This window comes from Molossus molossus, unplaced genomic scaffold (assembly GCF_014108415.1).
Source record: "Molossus molossus isolate mMolMol1 unplaced genomic scaffold, mMolMol1.p scaffold_m16_p_2, whole genome shotgun sequence".
NCBI classification, from domain to species: Eukaryota; Metazoa; Chordata; class Mammalia; order Chiroptera; family Molossidae; genus Molossus; species Molossus molossus.
The window spans coordinates 7,572,199-7,593,114 of record NW_023425355.1 but is presented as its reverse complement, the minus strand read 5'-3'; the positions used below and the strand labels follow the sequence as shown (position 1 = coordinate 7,593,114).

Below are 20,916 nucleotides of genomic sequence, written 5' to 3'. Positions count from 1 at the left end.
AATGTGACTCATGAATGCATAAAAATACTAGAAGAAAATGTAGGCAACAAAATTTCAGACATCATGCACAGTAGAATTTTCACTGATACATCAGTTAAGGCAACAGAAACAAAGGAGAAAATGAACACATGGGAGTACATCAAACTCAAAAGCTTCTGCACAGCGAAAGATACAATCATCAAAATGGAAAGGCAACTCACTGTATGGGAGAGCAGAATTGCCAATGATATATCAGATAAGGGGTTAATTCCCAATATAGATAGAGTGGTCATACAACGCAATAAAAGGAAGACAAAGAGCCCAATTAAAAAATGGGCAGAGAGCCCAGGCTGGTTTGGCTCAGTGGTTAGAGTGTCAGCCTGCGGTCCAGAGAGACCTGGGTTCGGTTCCCGCTAAGGGCACGTACCTTGGTTGCAGTTTGTCCCCTGCCCTGGTTTGTCGTGCAGGTGGCAACCACTCGATGTGTCCCTTTCACGTTGATGTTTCTCTCTCTCTCTCTGTCTTCCTCTCTCTCCCTCCCACTCTATCTGAACAAAAAGAAAAAAAGAAAAAAAAATGGGCAGAGGAACTAAATAGACACCTCTCCAAACAGGACATACAAATGGCTAAGAGACCTATGAAGAAATGCTCAACATCACTAATCATCAGAGAGATGCAAATTAAAACAACAATGAGGTATATCACCTCACACCTGTCAGAATGGCCACCATCAGCAAATCATCAAACAACAAGTGTTGGCGAGGTTGCGGAGAAAAGGGGACTCTAGTACACTGCTGGGGGGAATGTAGACAGGTGCAGCCACTATGGAAAACAATATGGTGTTACCTCAAAAGATTAAAAATTAAACTTCCTTTTGACCCAGTGATCCCACTTCTAGGAATATACCCTAAGAAGCCTGGAACACCTATCAGAAAAAATATATGTACCCCCATGTTCGTAGCAGCACTATTTACAAATATAGATCTGGAAACCACCCAAATGTCCATCAGTAGACGAATGGATAAAAATGTAATGATACATATACACAATGGAGTACTATGCAGCTGTAAGAAGGAAAGATCTCTTATCTTTTGAGACAACATGGCGGGACCTGGAAAGTATTATCCTAAGTGAAACAAGCCAAACAGAGAAAGACTAGTATCATATGATCTCATTTGTGGAATATATTTAACATAACAGTCTGAGGAATGGGGTAGCCCCAGAGACGTGGAAGTGGGGTACAGACTGACAATCCCCAGAAGAGGGGATGGTGGGGGAGAGATAAACCACAGAACTTATATGCATCTAAGCATGAACAATGGACATGGACAAGAAAGCTGGAGACAGGGTGGGGAGGGAGCGGGAAGGTGGAATCAGTGGAGGGAAAAGGGGAAACATCTGTAACATAAATAAATATATTAATTATATAAAAAAACAAACAAAAAAAAAACACAGGGTGGGACAAGAACAATACCAAAAGAAAATAAAAGATTATTTCAGGCAAGATTATTTGTCTTTGGAGGGTGGGAGGCAGAAATCTTATCCATTCATCTACTGATGGGCACTTGGTCTGTTTCCAGATCTTGGCTATTGTAAATAATGCTGCTATGAATATAGGGGTGCAAATATTCTTTTAAATTGATGTTTCAAAGTTCTTAGGATATTTTCCAGAAGTGGGATCATTGGGTCAAAAGGCAGTTCCATTTGTAATTTTTTGTTGAATAAAATAGCTGTGGTACATTTACACAATGAATACTACATGACTGCAAAAAAGAAGGAACTCTTACCCTTTGTGGCACCATGGATGTACCTGAAGAGTATTATGCTAAGTGAAATAAGCCAGTCAGAGAAAGACAAATGCCATCTGATCTCTTATATGTGAAATCTATTGAACAAAATAAGCTGATGAGCAAAATAGAAGCAGAGGCATGGATACATGGAACAGACTGATAGTCGTCAGAGGGGAGGTAGAGTGGATGGACTGGATGAGAAAGAGAAGGAATGAGCCAAAGAACATATATGCAGAACCCATAGACACAGATAACAATGGTGATGGCCAGGGGAGGGGGGGCAGGTCAGGTGGAGGTGGTCAAAGGGGGGAAAATGGGGACATCTGTAGTAGTGTCAACAATAAAAATAAAGTTAAAAAATTAATTTTTGTACAAAATATATGATTGAGATAACTGGACTGGGGTGTCAGAGGCCAAGTGATGGCATTCAAGTGCCAAAGGGAAGGTAGACATGGTTACTATAAAGAACAGGAGAGTCAAAGAAGCAATCAGCATAGTCTGACTCATGCTGTCCTGTGGCATTGGTTGATTAAACATGGTATTCCTAGATGTAAAGTAGATAGGAAGCCTCCTAAATTCGTACTTGGTCTGTATAAGTAGAAATGTTTTGGATAAGCAAATAAAAGGATAAAATTATACGTTTATAATGTCGTTCTGAAATTATAAAAACAGAATGGCAGGCCCTTAATCAATTCCCATAGTTAATCCAGTTAACATGCACAGACACTCTTGAATTAAGGAGAGGCTAGGTCCCCTTAAGAAAAAAAACAACCAATACACTACCAAAAATGTATACTTTTATTCTTCCCCAGAGAGACCTCTGGCCTTATATCAGGGTAACTGTACACTGAGGAGAAGGAAATAATTGGAGTTTTGGGGGACTACTGGACACTGGCTCTAAATTGAAACAGATTTCAGGAGACCCAAAACATCATGGTGGCCCTCCATTCAGAGCAGGGGCTTATGGTGGTCAGGGGATAAATGGAGTTTTAGTTCAGGTTTGTCTCACAGTTGGTTCAGTAGGTCCCTGAATTCATCCCGGAGTTATGTCCCCAGTTCCAGAATGCATAATTAGAATGGACATACTTAGCAGTTAACAGAATCCCCAGATAGGTTCCCTCACCTGTGGAGTGGGAAATAAAAAAGTGAGAAAGGTAAGTGGAAGCCATTAGAACTGCCTTTACATAGGAAACTAGTACATTAAAAGAAATACTACATTCCTGGAAGGATTACAGCAATTATTGACACAATCAAGAACTTGAAAGGTTTAGGAATAATGATTGCCACCACATCCTCATTCAACTCTCCTATAGTCTGTGCAGAAGACAGAGCTTAAAGAATGTTGGGTCTGATTTTTATGTGATACATCTTTTTTTTTCCTTAAATTTTTTTTTTATTTTTAATTTTTTTCTTTATTGACTTTAGAGAGAGAGGAAGGGTGAAGGAGAGAGACATAGAAACATCAATAAGAGAGAATATCAATTGGCCACCTACTGCATGCCCTCCCCCCTGGGATCGGGCCCACAATGTGGGCATGTGCCCTGACCGGGAATTGAATCAGCGACCTCTTAGTGCATGGGTCCACGCTTAACCACTGAGTCCCACCAGTTGGGCTATGTGATGCATCTTAAGTGGGAAATGTCTAACTCTGCATAGATTTAACCAACTTGCGGAAGTGACAGCACAGATAGTACAATAACTTGAAGGTATCTGCTGCTATTTTCATGATTACCAGTTGCTATTAAATGAATTGTAAAACTATTATTGTTTTATTTTCCAGGGGAAAAAAAAAAAAAGAATATCATGCATCTTCATTTTCTTACCTCAGAAGTCATCCAGTCTCTAGCCCTATATCATAATTTGGTTGACAGGTAACTTGATCACTTTTCCCCTTCACAAGATACCACACATTGGTGACATCATTCAGATTGCACTTAGTGATTGAGAATTAGAAACATCTCTACACTTATTGGTAATACAGTTGTGTGTCAAAGGGTGGTAAATTAATACAACTAAAATTCAGGGGGCTTTTACCTCAGTGAAGTTTGTAGGGTTACAATGATGTGGAACACATCAAGATATCTCTTGTAAAGTGAAAGATAAGTTGTTGCATCTGGACCTCCTACAACCAAAAAAGTCATGGAATGCCCATAATATCATGAGACACGGCCTACAATAAATGCATACATGAATGAATGAATGAATTCCATTGGTTTTGTTTCTGAAGAACCCTGACTAATAAATTTGCTGAGCATAATGAAGATCAATTTCTATGGATTAATCTGTCTCTCTCTGTCTTTTTCATTCATCTAGATTCACATAGTATATATTTACTCCTCTAACCTGTTAATGATATTTATCAAGTTCCTTTTACCTTGTTTTGCAAAATTTTATGGCCACTTTACATCTTTGTTATTGGTCTGAGGCTACTTGAAGAATAAAAGACTACGTGGCATTCATCTTGGTATCCCGGCATAGCCTCTAAAAACATCTTGTACATTTTGTTTAATTCTATGAATACATGATAAAATATTAAAGTATAAAAAAGTAATAATAAAACATTAATCTAAGTAACTACAGTAGAGAGCCTGATTTATGGGAAGATCCTACATAGCTTTCTTTTGGGATTGTTTATTTGATGTCTTTAAAAATCAGCCTCTATCCTTTATGGTATGAATGTTCAACATGGGAATGAAGAACACACATGGGAAATATGTGAAGAAAGAAAACATGATTCTTTCCATTTTCAAAAACCCTGAATATAGTTTAGGCAGTCATGAGTAAATCCAAAAACATACTTTAATTAGTTCAGTAAAATAATCAACCAATTTAGTGATAACAAACTTTTTTGTCTTTATTTAAAAAGATTTTATCCACAAACAATAGACAATATAAACATTTCACATCTCATAAACTTAGTTTTGAGTCTAATCAAATACAGACCAAAACAGAGAAAAAAGGAGAATCATTTTACACCTTTATTTACTAGCTTAGTCTTTATTTCTGTGCCCTTCCCTTTTACACGGGATCTCAAAATCTTGCCTACTCCCACAAGGTAACTCTCTGATGTGTACAGGTAATGCATACTCCTGAAAGTCTTTTTTTTACAGAGTTAATCAACCACAACATTAATTCCTAATCACAGTGCCTTTTAATTATTCATTTCTAAAATATTAGCTTCATTTTTTGTCTGAATTTCTGCTGTAATGTCCAGTTAGGATTCTTTGTTGCACACTCTTCCATTTTCACTACATCATTGAAAAATATACAGTGGAATTCGATAGCTATGGAAGCTTGTATACTCATTTTGGCTTAATCTCTTCAATTTCCTTTTCTGAAACAAGCCAAAAGTCAGAATTAGCATGCTGGCAGAGCCAGGGCATGGATACATTGGAGGCAGTGTGTTCTCCAGGGATCTCAAAGGTAAAAAAGACCCATAGTCCAATGGGGCAAAGTAAACCAAGAGAAATCTTGTTAGATAATGAAGGAGGTATTCCAAATCAGATTATTCAATGACAATAGTCACATTTTTGCTCAGAACAGGGAACATTTTTTTTAAGATTAAAATCCAAATTTCTTTCCATCGTCCATAAGAGTGTACACAAATCTTGACTCTGAAGAGCTCTGTAATGTCATGTACTTTCATTCTCCTCCTTGATCACTTCGCTGCCAACACAAACTTCCAGGCACATTCTCTCTCAAGGCATTGGCAGCATGCTTCCCCACTTTATTCAGCTGTTTACTCAAATGTCACCTACTCCAACCGGCCTCCTATATCCATCTATATAAAATAACACACCGAAGACCCCGCCCTGTCACTTTACTTACCCTGCTTTACCTTTTTTCCCAAAGCAATCATTATAGGATTATGAGTTATCTGTAGAGATCAGAGAGTTAAGTTGTGAGAATGGGCAAGATTTTGAGAGGGTGAGTTTAAAATGAAAGAGCACATAAAGGCTAAACTAGTAAATATAGGAGTAAAATGATCCTTCTCTTCTCTCTATGTATAAATTATATTGGGAGGAAGGATGTGGGAATCTGTCTCCATCCAGCAGGATATAAGTTGTAAGCACTATGGGAGCAAGGACTTTGTTCCTAGTTATTTCTCCCTCCGAAAACAGTGCCATGCCTGTGTCAGTTCTGATTTAGTGCCAGATATGATAGAATTTTAATATTACTATGAAACAATATACTACCTGATTCTAGGCTGGTAGCCCAAAGAAGAGGAGATGACTATCTGTCTCTTCCCAACAGGATGTAAGCTCCAAGAGAATAGTTTGACAGTGTTGATTACTGCCTGGTCAAAGCTGAACCTCAATATTATCATGGAATGAGCTGCAACTTGGTTCTAGTCTAGGAGCCCTGAAAGTTAGTGGGCAAAGGCATAGTTGGTGAACATATTATTCTACATTAATTTTTTATCTTCCTCCCATTAAGACATAGTTTTATATTTTGCTCACTGCTATAGATTTTACCTCTAGAATAGCATTAGGACTATGGTCAAATTTTACTCTAATTATAAAGAGTAACTGAAATGTTAAAAAACATAATCAGTAAGTAGGGTCTATGGCAGCGGTTCTCAACCTGTGGGTCTGCAACCCCTTTGAGGGTCAAATGACCCTTTCACAGGGGTCGCCTAAGACATAACAATAGCAAAATTACAGTTATGAAGTAGCAACAAAAATAATTTTATGGTTGGGGGTCACCACAACATGAGGAACTGTATTAAACAGTCATGGCATTAGGAAGGTTGAGCCCTGGCCAGTTTTGCTCAGTGGTTAGAGTGTCGGCCTGCGGTCCAGAGAAACCCGGGTTCAGTTCCCACTAGGGGCACGTACCTCGGTTGCAGTTTGTCCCCGGCCCTGGTTGGTCGTGCGGGTGGCAGCCACTCAATGTGTCCCTTTCACATCTATGTTTCTCTCTCTCTCTCTCTCTCTCTCTCTCTTCTCTCTCTTTCTTCCTCTCTCTCCCTCCCACTCTACCTGAACAAAAAATGCAAAATGTACTCGGGTGAGGATAAAAAAAGAAGGTTGAGAACCACTGGTCTATGGGAAGAGGTAGGACTTGTGAAAGTTCTCTCATGCTATGTAATCATGAGAACCCTACATGCGGAAACCCTACAGGAAGAATTCTACGTTTATAATAAAGCGCTGTGTTTCTAACTTCTTCTCTCAACTTCATTTCCCCATATATAAATATGCAAATACTCCTTCATCTTGGCACACAGGCCAGAGTGTGCATGTGATTTGTCATGTCTGCATGGACTGTGTTGCTACTCCTTTTTGAATAATATTGACAATACATCTAGTTGATATTATTTTTCAGTTGACATTTTGGGGGCTTGTTCAGGATTCCAGAGAAGAAAGCCCTTACAGCTGAAGAGCAAGTGAGCAACCCTGTGCCAGCACCCCACCATGGCTTACTCTGATTTGGCTTAATCTTCTCTGATTTGCAAGATTATGGTAAGTCTTCACCTGGAATTGAGCTTCTGTTTTTTGCATTTTTAAATTGAATTCATTGGAGTGACATTGATTAATAAAGCTCTCTGGGCTTTATTCGAGAATTGTTTGTAGAGTTTCTGTTGTTGTTGTTGTTGTTTTTAAAAAGGCCTTGTTTGTTTGTTTGTCTATCTGTTGTCTGTGAGTACTCGATTTGTCATGTCAGCCTGAAACATGTTGTCCTTTGAGACAAAACTTGATTTTGCCTAAAGACCCCTTTGGGGACAGAGGTTATTTCTACGGAAATTAGTCAGTTTGGTCCAATATTAGACAGTTTTGTCTCATTGAGTGAATGTCATATGGCACTCTCTCAGCCTATACCTGGACTCTCCAAGGCGGAGGTATTTTTCTAGAACTGACTTTTAGTCTTTGGCCTGGATCAGACTGGTGCCTGACCTATAGGTTGCTGGAGCTTTTGCAAATTCTCCTGGGCTTTTGCTCTAGAAAATAGCCTCTGAAAAATGGGATCTCATGTATCTAAATATTTTAAAACCGTCCTTTCTCTGCCATAGATTACAGTCCAGTACATGGGTAAGAGCTGCAGGCAATTTTGAAGTGCATATATAACTAAATGGACAGAACTAATAAAGTATTTCAGAAAATCAGTGGCCATTCTGAGGAACTCTGGAGTTCTCAAACTTAATTTTCTTAAAACCAAATTGGACAATAATAGCACTATAATAGGAAAAACTGAGTGAAATGACTATTTTGAAGCTTCCAAATGAGACCAAAAATCTGAAGTTGCCTCTTTGTGAAATAAAGTCTTAAAATTAACAGAGGCTACTAAAATTTTTAAAGGACAAAAAACAGCATTTTCTCTTCCTCTGCAGTGTTGTCTTGCTCCCTCCACTCTACTGTCTTGAGATTTAGCTTTGGGTGCACCCTATTCTTCTATGGAGACGATGTCTCAGGCTTCCTTTCCAGCTTGTGCAAACAATTCTTCCTCAGCTCCTTTGCCTCAAGCTCCACCTCTGTTGCCATTTTGTCATCAGTTACCACCTTTCCTACCTTTGGTTCTACCTCAAGTGCCATTTTCCCTTGCATCTTTTTATTTTTATTTTTTTCTCCTTCTGAACTCAGCAGTACTTTCCTTTTAAAATTAAACCCTCTGGAGATGCTAACAGACCCCAAGTTTCATATGTGTCCTGGACTGAATTGAGTAAAGCCATCATAAAGGAATTTCCTAAGGTCACTAAGCATCTTACAAGATTGGTGAGAAATTTGATATTAATATTCAGGCATATCAGCTAGTGTTTCTGACTTATATTAGCTAATTCATATGTTAGTTGGTGAAGGCCAGGCTTGGCGTTGGATGAAATTTGCCAGATGGGAGCAGTTAGAAAGGGACTTAGAAAAGCAAACCTCCAATTTGGGGGAAGCTAGAAAACATGCTCAAAAGCTACACCAAGCAATTCTTAAGGCTTTCCCAAAGCCTGTTGATTGGAGCAAAATTTACACTTGCTCACACAAGTCTGACGAATGTCTTTTTGACTATTATAATAGACTTCAGGTTGTTTTTAAGAAAAATTCTGGTCTTCCTTAAGAAGTTGATTCCACTCATGTAACTTTCAATTCTTTATTTGTTAGTGGGTTGAATGGAGATATTTCCTTCCTAGTTAAGAAAACCAGGATCGGTACACCCTAGGTGTGGTTAATTTGGCCAATCAGGTTGTCCAGTCTAGATGAACAACCTAGAAGTAAGATTGCCAAGATTTTTTATTTTCAGCCTTGGCAAATAAGAGGCCTTATGCAAAATGGAAAGACTTCAAACTTTTGCCATTATTGCAAAGATCCAGAACACTGGAAAAGGGATTGCCATAAGTTGAAGTGTTTCAGATGCTCTCAGCCTTCTAACTAGCTTTTCAAGGTCTTCCTAATCACCAATGATGCTGCTCCGAGAAACTGTAGGTGCTTTTTTCAATCTTTTCTTTTAATTGGCTTTGAGAAACTTCTCTTCTGATTGACAAGGAAACTATTTCTCTTCTTATTGACACTCAGTTCTCAACTCCACTGTCATAAAACAGCCCCTGTTTTTGAGTTATAAAACAGTTCAAATTTGGGGATTTCAAATCAATCTCAACAGGTTTATATCTCTGAACTTATTTCTTTTGATTAAGCCCCTTAGGAGATACACATCGTTTTCTCCTTAGTTCTTCTGCCCCTGCCCATTAGGTTGAGACTTCCTAGAGAAGTATCATGCTGGAATATCCTTTTCCAAAAAAAATGGGAAAATAATGTTAAAGTTTGATGGTAACTATCAGAATGGCCAATTAGGTGAATTAAATGGCTCTTCAACATCTTTTATTTGTTCCTTTTTTTATAGTACAGTAGCCAAATTTGACAGCATTGATCAGTTGTCCCTATTGGACCAATTTTCTATTTTCTTTCTGGGAAAAATCTTAAACTGATATTCACAGTGTACCTCCTATTATGTTTGAAATTGATCCTTCAAAACCTTTTTCCTAAATTAATCAATATCCTATAAGAAGAAAGGCCCTTCAATATATAAAGCCCATAATAGACTATATAACTCAGGGCCTTATTATTCCTTGCACTAGTACCTGTGACATTTCCTGTTTTACCTGTGAGAACGCCAAAGGGATGAGGGTAGAGGTTTGTCCAGGACCTTTGAACAATAAACCACACTGTAATCCCTTGACACCCATTTGTTCCTAGTCCTCATATGCTGCTAATAATTTCCCACCTGGAAGTAAATCCTTTATAGCAATTGATTTATGCAGTGCATTCTTTAGTATCCTAGTTGATGAAGCTAGCCAATACATTTTGCCCTGACTTGAGAGAGAAAATACTTTACCTGGACAGTAATGCTTCAGGGTTTTACTGAAAGCCCTTCTTATTTTTCACAAATTTTGAAGACTGATCTGGATGATACAATTTTCCCTAAAGGTTCCACCTTACTGAAATATTTGAATGGTTTACTTCTTAACTCTTCTTCTCAGGTTTCCTCACAGGAAGATGGCATCCATCTCTTAGAACTCTGGTCCTTAGAGTGACATAGGGTCTCTAAAGAAAAGTTACGGTTTGTCCAAACTTAAGTTTGATATTTGGAACATCTGATATCAAAACAAGGACTGCACCTGGATCCAGATAGGTTTTGTGGTATCCTAAGTTTCCCAAGGCCAAAAACTAAGTGTCAATTGCAAACTTTTCTTGGGTTAGTCAGCTATTGCCAAAATTGGATCCCAAATTCTTTCTTATGGCAAAACCCCTTTCTTATGTCTTACTAAAGAATGACAGTGCTGACGCAAGTGTATAGGAAGAATGGGATGACAGCCTTTCAAGCCTTAAAGGAGAGTTTAAGAAACCCACCCGGTCTTGGGTATCTTAACTATCAGATTACCTTTTTTCATTTTTGTGCATGAAAAGGAAGGGAATGCCTTTGGGGTACTCACTCAAAAATATGGGGGTCACCAGAGACCCCCTAGGATACTATAATCAGCAAGGGGCCCTGTGGCTTGGAGACACCCGCTCACCTCAGAGCTATTGCTGCTACTGCCTTCTTGGTTAAGGCCACAGAGAAAAATTGTTCCGGGATCTCCTCTAACCATTTTGTACCTCATGCAGTAGAAGCTCTCCTGAATTCGCATCATACCCAGCGTCTTTCAGTTAGTCGGCTTACTTTCTATGAAACCTTTTTGTTGAATGGTTCCCATATACCTCTTTCACATAATAACATTAATTCAGCTCCTTTTCTCCCTTCTGAAACTGAGGAAGCATTCTCATAACTGCTTGGCCCTGATAAGTCACCTCAGACTCCTTGTGAGGATTTGCAGGAGACTCCTGTGGGTAAAGCTTATTTCTCAAGGTTTACAGATAATGCAGATAAAAAGTTAGAATGGTAAGTACTGTGCTGGTTATGCTATTATAACCCTGTTTCAAGTCACTGAGGCAGCGTCTTTGTCTTTGGCCGCTTCCCCTGAGGATATGTTTCTATTTATCTTCAGATAGAGCAGGAAGAAGAGAGAGAAAGAGAAACATCCATGTAAGAGAGACACATCGACCGGTTGCCTCCCACATAACCTTGGCCAGGGCTAGGGATTGAACCCATGACTTTTTGGTCTACAGGCCAATGCTCTAACCGCTGAACCAAACTGGCCAGGGCAGCAGCAGGCTGAATTATATGTCCTCACTCAAACTTGCATTTTAGCAAAGTGTAAAACTTGTCAACATTTATACTGACAGTAGATGTGCCTTTGAGTACTTAATGACTTGGAATGTTACGAAAGCAATGTGGTCTCCTTACCTTCAATGGAGATACAATTAATAATGGTTCATATGCTCAGGAATTATTTCATGCTATACTTTTACCTGATGCTTTAGCTATTATTAGGACATTCTGAACTTGACTCTCGGAAGCTAAAGGAGATCGCTTTGCTGACATCTCTGCTAAGAATGCTGCCCATAAAGGCATCAGCAGCAGTCAAACCTCTGTCTTGGTCCAAAGAGATGTTTCCCCAGTTGCTAACTTAGAAAAACTGACCAAGAATTGGCTTCTGAAAAAGAAAAACAAGATCAGAAATTCAGCAGTTGTAGGTTTAATAAAAATACAAAGCTCTGGTTTGGACCAAATAATAATCCAGTCCTACCAGAAACTCTAAATTTCCACTCCTTGCTACTGTACATGCATTAAAGCATCAGTCCACTGACAAAATGATAGTATTCATGAATCAATATCAGTGAAGAGATCTTAACAAGGCTGTAAAATGTGCCGACCTTAAGTGTCCCACTTGTCCAAAGTATAGCCCAGGGGAGGCCGTTCTCACTGTCCCTGGACATTTAAAATTGCCCAATAGACCATGTGAGGTCTGGCAAATAGATTTTATATAGATTCACCTGTTTCATGGATATAAATATGTTTTAGTCATGATATGTATGTTTTCTCACTGACTAAAACTTTCCCTTGTAGACAAGCTAATGACTCTACAATGGCTAAAGTCCTATTAGAAGAGATTATTCCTTCTTGGGGAACTCTCCTCAAACTCTACAGTGATTGAGCAATGCATTTTACTGGTCAAGTGCTACAAGTCTGTGCTGTTTGGCCAGTTCTACAACATTTCCACTGTGCTTAACATCCTCAATCTGTATGAACGGCATATTAAGATTCACAGATGTGTCCTCCCTAAGAATTGTCCCTGGCTTAAGGGAGATGGTCTTGCCCAAGATTATGCCTCTTCTACAGGCATAGCCTTTATTCAATGACTTTTAATGCCAGGGTACAAATACCCAGGCTTCTTGCCTCATTTCAGGACAACTATGAAAACGCATCCCAGCTCCAGAGCTCCCTGTGGAATTGGTGGAGGCCTTTGTCACACCTGCATCACAGTTCAACTTCTCTGTCTGAGGAATCTGCTTTGTGGCCCTCCCACAACACACCCAAAGGGTGATCCTGAAATATCCTCCAATAAACTTCCTGCATGTAAAAACAAAATGAACAAAAAACCAAACAAGCAAAGATTCAAATGGCAATATTTGTAGAAACGCCTCAGATACCTGGCCAAAAGCATTGCCCTTATTCCTTTTAAATCTCAGATCTACCCCTTTTGTGACTCATAAGCTTTCACCTTTTGAGATAATTACAGGACACCCCATTCATTCGGCTCCTGCTTCTTTTGATCCACAGTTGGTAAGAGGAGACATACTTCAGTAGTGTAAAGGCTGAATTGCTTTTAATGAAAATACTCATGTTTAGGTAAAGCAATCTCTTTACAGTGCACTCCAAGGAAATGAAAAACTCAAAATCCACATCTGCAACCTTGAGGTTTTGTTTCCTGGAAAAGGCACCTCAAAAAACATTCCCTCCAGCCTTGCTGGAAGGGAATCAGGTATTGCTGACCAACCTTTGTGTTGCTAAAGTCCAAGGAGTAGATTTTTGGATGCATGTGTCACACCTAAAGAAGGCACCAAACCTTCACTGGAACTGCATGCAGTCTGATGACCTGGAACTAATGCGGTAAAAAATTAGCCTGGCTGGTATGGCTCAGTGGATTGAGCATTGTCCCATGGACTGAGAGGTCCAGGTTTGATTCCAGCTCGGGCCACATGCCTGGGTTGTGGGCTCGATCCCCAGTAGGGGGCGTGCAGGAGGCAGCCCATTGATGTTTCTCTCTCTCTCTTCGTTCTTTTTTCTAAATAAATAAATAAAAAATAAAAACATATTTTAAAAAATTAAAGCAGGTAGCTTCTGAAGGAAACAAATTGTGGAAACAACTGAATCAGGCCTGCACCACTCTTACTACTAATTCTTATTTCATTTTTGCCTTTTCTTTGAAAGAAACATGCCCTTGTTTATGTTTCCTAAGCTACTGTGAAAGGTGGGAAACTTTCTGTTACTGAATCTGCCATCAAGAACTTCGATCTGCCCTGGCCAGTTTGGCTCAGCAGTTAGAGCATCGGCCCACGGACCAGAGAGACCCCGGTTTGGTTCCTGCTAAGGGCACCTACCTCAGTTGCAGTTTGTCCCCGGCCCTGGTTGGTCGTGCAGGTGGCAGCCACTCGATGTGTCCCTTTCACGTCCATGTTTCTTTCTCTCTCTCTCCCTCTCCCTCCCTCCCACTCTATCTGAACAAAAAATGGATAAATGTCCTCGGGTGAGGATAAAAAAAAAAAAAAGAACTTCGATCTATCCAAGACATTAATGGTCCTTGTTTCATTATCTATTGGGTTGAACTTCTAGTTTAAATACATCATTTAGACTGTTATGTTGTTCTAATTCTGTTTTGAATTCTTCTTGCTATTAAGTTTCTGAACCTGTTGACTGTGAACCCTGGACACAAACTGTTCCTGTTAGATGCACTTTTCTTCTGATATGAGAGATGACACCCAGAAGAGGTCCTTCCTGACGTCGAGGTACAAAGTGCTGCTGAAGTTGGAAGACCTGACCATTGTTCAGCGATGCTTTCAGAGATAGGTCTCAATCAAAAGGGGAGAATGATAAAGACTAACTTGAACTTTAACATAATGAGTTGGGAGGGTCTATGGGAGAAGGTAGGGCTGATGGAAGTTCACACACTCTACATAATCAAGAGAGATTCACACAGGAGCAACTCTGTTTATAATAAAGCTCTATGGTTCTAACTTCCCCCTTCCCTTAACTTCCCTTTCCTTTATAAAAACACTCTTCCATCTTGGCACGGAGGCTGGAATGTGCATGTCACTTGCCATGCCTACACGCATTGGGTTGCAACGCTTTCTTTTTCCCAAATAAATCCTTTGTGGTGACAAAAAATCAGTCGATGTTATTTTTTCTTTTTTTGGATGTTATTTTTCAGTCAACAATAACAAACTGGGATATTTCCAAATCAGTACAAGAGAATGTAAGGCCTAATGGCCGTGGCTGTAAGGGTGGCTCTCTTTCTTCCCCCATTAGGATCCTTCTCCCTAGAGAGCGGGGATTTTGTCTAGATTGCTCACTTCTACCTCCAGATCCTGGGCCAAGGCTGAGCTTCTCTCTTACTGTATTTTAATAACCCAGTATCATCAGGAAACAACATAAAACAATCTGGCCTTGGGGCCTTTGGGAAAGCAGGAATTAGAAAGCATTACTAAATATCTAAAATGTATACATGTTTGTTTTTTTATCCTCACCACAGGATATTATTCTCTTTATCTTCAGATAGAGAGGGAGGGAGAGAAAGGGAGAGAGACAAAGAGAAACATTCATGAAAGAGAGACACATCCACCGGTTGCCTCCCACACGACCTTGACCAGGACCAGGGATTGAAACCAGGGCTCTTTGGTCCACAGGCTGACGTTCTAACCACTGAACAACCGGCCTGGGCTACCCATTTGTATTTTTTGTTGTCTAAAGACAAACTTGCCCCAGCTGGGTAGTTCAGTTGGTTACAGTGTCATCCCGATACACCAAGGTTGTGGGTTCCATCCCTGGTCAGAGCACATGCAAGAATCAACCAATGAATGCATAAATAAGTGGAACAAATCAATGTTTTTCTCTCCCTTCCTCTTTCTCTCTCTAAAATCAGTAAGTATATAAAATTTAAAAAGAGATAAACTATAGTTTGTCACATAGTACATATGCACCACTCTAACCCTTTAATGGTATTTATCACATTCTTTTTAAAAAATGTTTTTATGGCCCTGGCCAGTTTTGCTCAATGGTTAGGGCGTCGGCCTGCGGTCCAGAGAGACCCGGGTTCGGTTCCCGCTAAGGGCCTGTACCTTGGTTGCAGTTTGTCCCCAGCCCTGGTTGGGTCGTGCGGGTGGCAACCACTCAATGTGTCCCTTTCACGTCGATGTTTCTCTCTCTCCCTCTCCCTCCCACTCTATCTGAACAAAAAATGGAAAAAATATCCTCAGGTGAGGATGAAAAAAATCAAAAAAGAAAAACATTTTATGATTTTTTAGAGAGAGGAAGATAGAGATAGAAACATCAATGAGAGAGAACATTGATTGGCCGCCTCCTGCATGCCCCTCACGGGATCGGGCCCACAACCTGGGCGTGTGCCCTGACTGGGAATTGAACCAGTGACTTCTTGCTGCATAAGTCAATGCTCAACCACTGAGCCACACCAGCCAGGTATTTATCACATTCTTTTTACCTTGTTTTGTAGACTTTTATACCTATCCTGTATCTTTGTTAGTGGTCTGAAGGTTACTTGAAGGAAAAAAAAAAGTGTTAAGATTTTTGTTTTATCCAGTCATGGCCTGAACTCTTTAAACAGTGCTAGATTAGGATGAGTTTTAGGATGTGGGATAACCCCAATATTATCATAGGGAAATATAAGACCTAGTTCTGGTCTTGCAATCAGGGGTGAGTGGTAGATAACTGCTTTGCTACAGCCAAGATACAATCTGTGTGAGAGCTGAAATTTTGTCTTTTTTAGTCAATTGCCAATGCTGTGGCTAGGGCCTAGTCTCCCTGAGTGTCAGGAGGGGTAAAAGTACCTAAAACATCAACTGGTATTCTAAAGCCAGTGTTATTGTTTGTTTTTGTTGCTGCAATCAACTTCTCAATTGGATAAAAAGATGATCCCTAAAACAAAACTCAAAATAACTTCCACATGGTTCAAAGTTTAGTATTCATTTTGAAATTTTTAAAAAACACAAAGATCAATATTATTATTGATTATGGTTATATCTGCAGTAAATATATAAAACAGACAAGATTTGAACCAAATTCATGATAGTGTCTGCCTCTGCAGAAGAAGGACACATTATTATATTGGGAAAGAAATTTATCATTTGTAATGCTCTTTTTAAAAATATAAATCTATATCTAAAACAAATATGCCAAAATGTTGACATTTGTTAATTTTAGATGAAGGTAAACAAATGTTTGTTATATATTTTATACTTTCCACTGTGTTTTAATTTTTAAAAATACAAAGAGAATTTAAAACACCATTATAGCTTATGACTTTATTTCAATGTTTTCAGAATTTAACATATCTAGGACATATGCATATGCAACACACAGGTACATAAAACATCTGAATAACACAATTAAGAAGCATGAGAATAGATAAAACTTTAAACTTTGTATTCCACAGAGAATATACATTCTGTTTTAATAGAAAGCTTGAATAAACCAATTACTATTGAAGAATTAAGAAAGCTGATTAAAGATCTACCATCAAAAGTGTCACTGGGCTTAGATTGTTTTACAACTTAGTACCAGCTAATTTTTAAAGAACAAATAATTCTAATGCTATATAAACTGTTTCAGACAACAGGAAAATATTGAAAACTCACCAATTAATTTTCTAAGCTAGCACAATTTTAATTTAAAAACGTGATAGACAGTGCAAAAGAGAAAACAAACACAATTTCACTTTGAAATGCAAATGCAGTAATTCTAAATAAAGTATTGGTAAATAAAATACAGCAATATATCATATGATTTTAGGATTTATTCCAGAAATACAAGTTTGGTTCCTACCATTCTAATTCAATATGTCAACAAAGTAAGGGGAAGAAAATCCTAAAATTTTATGAATAGATGCTGAAAAGACATTCGATAACATTCACGAGTCACTTTTAGTAATAATGCTATATAAAACAGGAACAGAAGAAAATCCCTAAACATGTTAGTAGTTAAAGACTATTTACCAATAACCAAAAGCAAATGCCATATTAATAGGGAATACTAAAGACAATTCCATAAAAATTAAGAACCAGATGGGCATGTCTGCCATGATCATTATTCAGCATTGTTTTGGAGAATCCAGCGAATGTAATAATAATCAGGATAAAGATTAGAAAAATAAAATTACTTCTATTAGCAGGTGAAATGATTGTATATCTAGAAAGACAAAAATAATTCTATTAAAAAAACCAGTGTAATTTATAGGATTTAGTAAGCTGATTAAATAGAATGTAAAAATAAAAAAGGTCCATAGTTTGTCTATATAGCAAAAATAACAGGCTATAAGTGAGCATGAGAAAATAACCCATTTAGAATGTCAATATGTGACAAAACCTGTAAAAATATTTAGAATTAAATTTTAATCTGATATGATGGACCTAGATGAAGAACATTACAAAAACAAAACCAAAAGATTTTAATGATGCACCCAGACTCTTGAATGTTGAGGATTAATATTATTAACATAATCCTCTAAATGTATATGAAAAAGGTAATACAATTCTAAGATATTCTTGTTTTAAATGTGGAAAGAATATCTTTAATTTTCATATGAAAAACTAAATGTCTAGGACAAGTTATATAATAGAAGAAGAAAAAATAAAACAACGAGAGGTAACTTGCTTTACCAGAGTCCAAAATTTAAGGTTAAGCCACTATAGTTAAGATAATGTGACCTGGCTCCGAAACTTGAAAATGGATGATTTATTTAATAAATGTGATCACATAATCAGTTATCCAATGTAAAAAAAATGTGTAGTTGGACATCTATCTTATACCATATACAAAAGAATTTCCAGTTGGATCAAACAGTGAAACCTTAACTTTTTAGAAAAAAAAATGCAGGTTTATATTTATATGACTTGGGGTTGGGCATTCATGTGAAAAAGACAGGAAACCAAAAAGCTAAAAAGGATCAAGTAGTCTATCTAAAAATTAAAACAGAAAAAAAAAAAAAACCCTACAAAGTAAAAGATACGATCAATAAAGTCAACATTAATGATAAGATGGTAAAAAATCTTAACACATATGGACTACAAATAATTAATATGTACCATATAGCAAATATAGTAAGAATTCTTACAAATTTATAAGAAAAAGATAAAAGATTCAATAGATAAATGAACATAGGATAAATATTAGCAAGTCACAAAAGAGAAAAGCCCCCAAAGCAAAACAAACAAACCCCCTAAAAACAAATGAACAAAAAACCCTCACTGAGTTTGCCAATTAAAGAACCAATGCAACAAATTTTCACTTATCACATTTGCAGAAATTCAAGATAGCTGGAGAGGATGCTGGAAAATGAGAACTTTCATTTTGGATGGTAATTTTGCAATACCTTGTAAAATTAAATATTAGCCTACCTAGCAATCCCATTTCTAGGAATCTACCCTATAGAAATAAAAGCATCAGTATGTATTGAGCAGTGATATGGTGAAACACTGAAAGGAAATAACTTAAATGACCATTAACAGAATGGTTGAATACCACTTTGGTACATAAATATGTACTGTGTATGCAGTTGTTGGAGGGAGGAAAAGATGGAAATGGAGAGAGAGAGAGAGAAAGAGAGAGAGAGAGAGAGAGAGAGAGAGAGAGAAGGAGGGAGGGAGAGAGAGAGAGAAAAGGGGTGAATGGGTGACTTATTTAATAAATGCGATGGCACAATCAAGTATCCAATGTGAACAAAATGTATAGTTAAATCTCTATTTTATACCATATACAAAAATAATTCCAGAGCAAGAGGGAAATGGATGTATTTAATAAATGCGATGGCCTGATCAGGTATCCAATGTGAACAAAATGTATAATTGGACCTGTATCTTAATATTATATACAAAAATAAATTCCAGAGGGAAAGGAGGGGAGGAAAGAAGGATAGAAAAAGGGAGAGGGAGAGATATTTGCAGCTACTGACCAGAAGGGATTTCGTGAATATGCCAAGTGAGAAAAGCAATGACAGGGAAATGATGTGGTTTGTCGTTTTTTACAGAAACAACTGCAACAAACTTTTTGTAAGAGGATGAAAAAAGTAAGATATGCATCATGTTCTTAACACTTGTTATCTGAGGAGAAGAAAGGGGGAAGGTAAGGGAAAAGGGGTGAAGGATATGGTGTGGGGTTACACCATTAATTTTTCTTTATCTAGTTTTTCATTGTTCCCGTGGTAATGAACACGTTTCAATTTTCTGTTAGCACCCAATTTAAAGTTTTCAATTACAGAACAAGGCAATCTCAAAGGTAAGAAAGTACTCGGGCAAAACTGTGGAACTAGTCAATGCATAAGATTTAGAGGCACAGTAAGTAATGGTAATAATAAAATCTGAATCTCTGACACCAAAACTGTTCTCAAAAGTTCACAATCACAGGAACACGACATATTTTCCATTTAATAGTTCCACAAATTTTGCAAAGAACTCAATGAATTTAGGGGGTTTTCACCAAACCATAGACATAAATGTGAATATCATCATCAAACTTAATGAAGTAGACAGATGGCTTAGCCACCACTTGATGGATGAAAATGCCGGTTCTCTTGGACCCATCATCTTTGGCGTGCTCCACCTGCTTGCCCACGAGGCTGTCGACCACTTCTCCGGGCTCCCGTTCCGCTGTAGGGAAATAGTAGTTGGAATCTGGAATGATGCGCAGGTCACCATCTTTGTAGTCATCCAGCAGCGTGTACATATAAAGGACCGGATCTTTCTCGTAGGTGATGTAAAACCAAGTGTCCATCACCGGGGCTCGGGCCAGGACCATGCCCTTCCACTCATCTTTCCTCCCGTGCTCACCCTCAAACACATGCCCCACCGCCTTGCCAATCAGGGAATCTGCGAGGCGCGAATCAATGCGAGGAGTTGGCACTCTCTCAGGAAGGATCTCGAGCGCTAAAACTCTCTTATCTCGGTGCAGTTCCAGTCCATACACACTGTCTTTGCCATCATATTTGATGATGTAGAGAGTGGGCTTCACGGAAACCTGCTCGAGCACCGTGCCCTTCCACTGCTCCACCGGCTCGTTGCCTTCCTTCCAGCCGTGCTGGATGCGGCAGCCGACGATGTTCCTACGGGTGAGGAAAGTGGGCTTGCGCCGCTGCTTCCTGTGGGTGTGCCGCTTCTTCATCAGGTATGCGGACACACCATCGACACCCATCGGAGGCACAGTTGGGGGCGACATGGATGGGCTTGACGGAGGCTCTGGCAAAGCTGCCACTTGCCCTGTTCAGCCGAGAAAAAGTCAACGCTCCCCAATGAGATCTGTTTCGCGAAGTGTGAGTGTCCCTTCGCCAAGCACGGGGATCTCGGCGAGGCTCGGTGGGGACGCTCGAGCTCTCCCGCTGGGCGCCGGGACGGCGCGGGCCTCTCGCCGAGCTCTCTCCCGCCCAGGAGGGGTGTCTGCGGCAGTGGCGGTTGCCGCAGGAGATGGCGCGCTAGCGAGTGCTGCCCGCGCCTCGCTCCCGCCCAGACTCCCGAGCCCAAGTCCCGAAAATGACCACTTAGCTGTTAGCGACGGTGCTGCGGCTGCG

At 39.0% G+C, this 20,916-nt stretch overlaps 1 protein-coding gene across 1 annotated transcript; it reads right to left on the bottom strand.

The window, feature by feature from the left end:
• Positions 1–19,721: 19,721 nt before the first annotated feature.
• SPIN4 (spindlin family member 4) lies at positions 19,722–20,567 on the bottom strand. Its single transcript, XM_036271486.1, has one exon. It carries the CDS (start codon positions 20,565–20,567, stop codon positions 19,818–19,820), a length of 750 nt encoding a protein of 249 aa, XP_036127379.1. The 3' UTR covers positions 19,722–19,817.
• Positions 20,568–20,916: the final 349 nt, after the last annotated feature.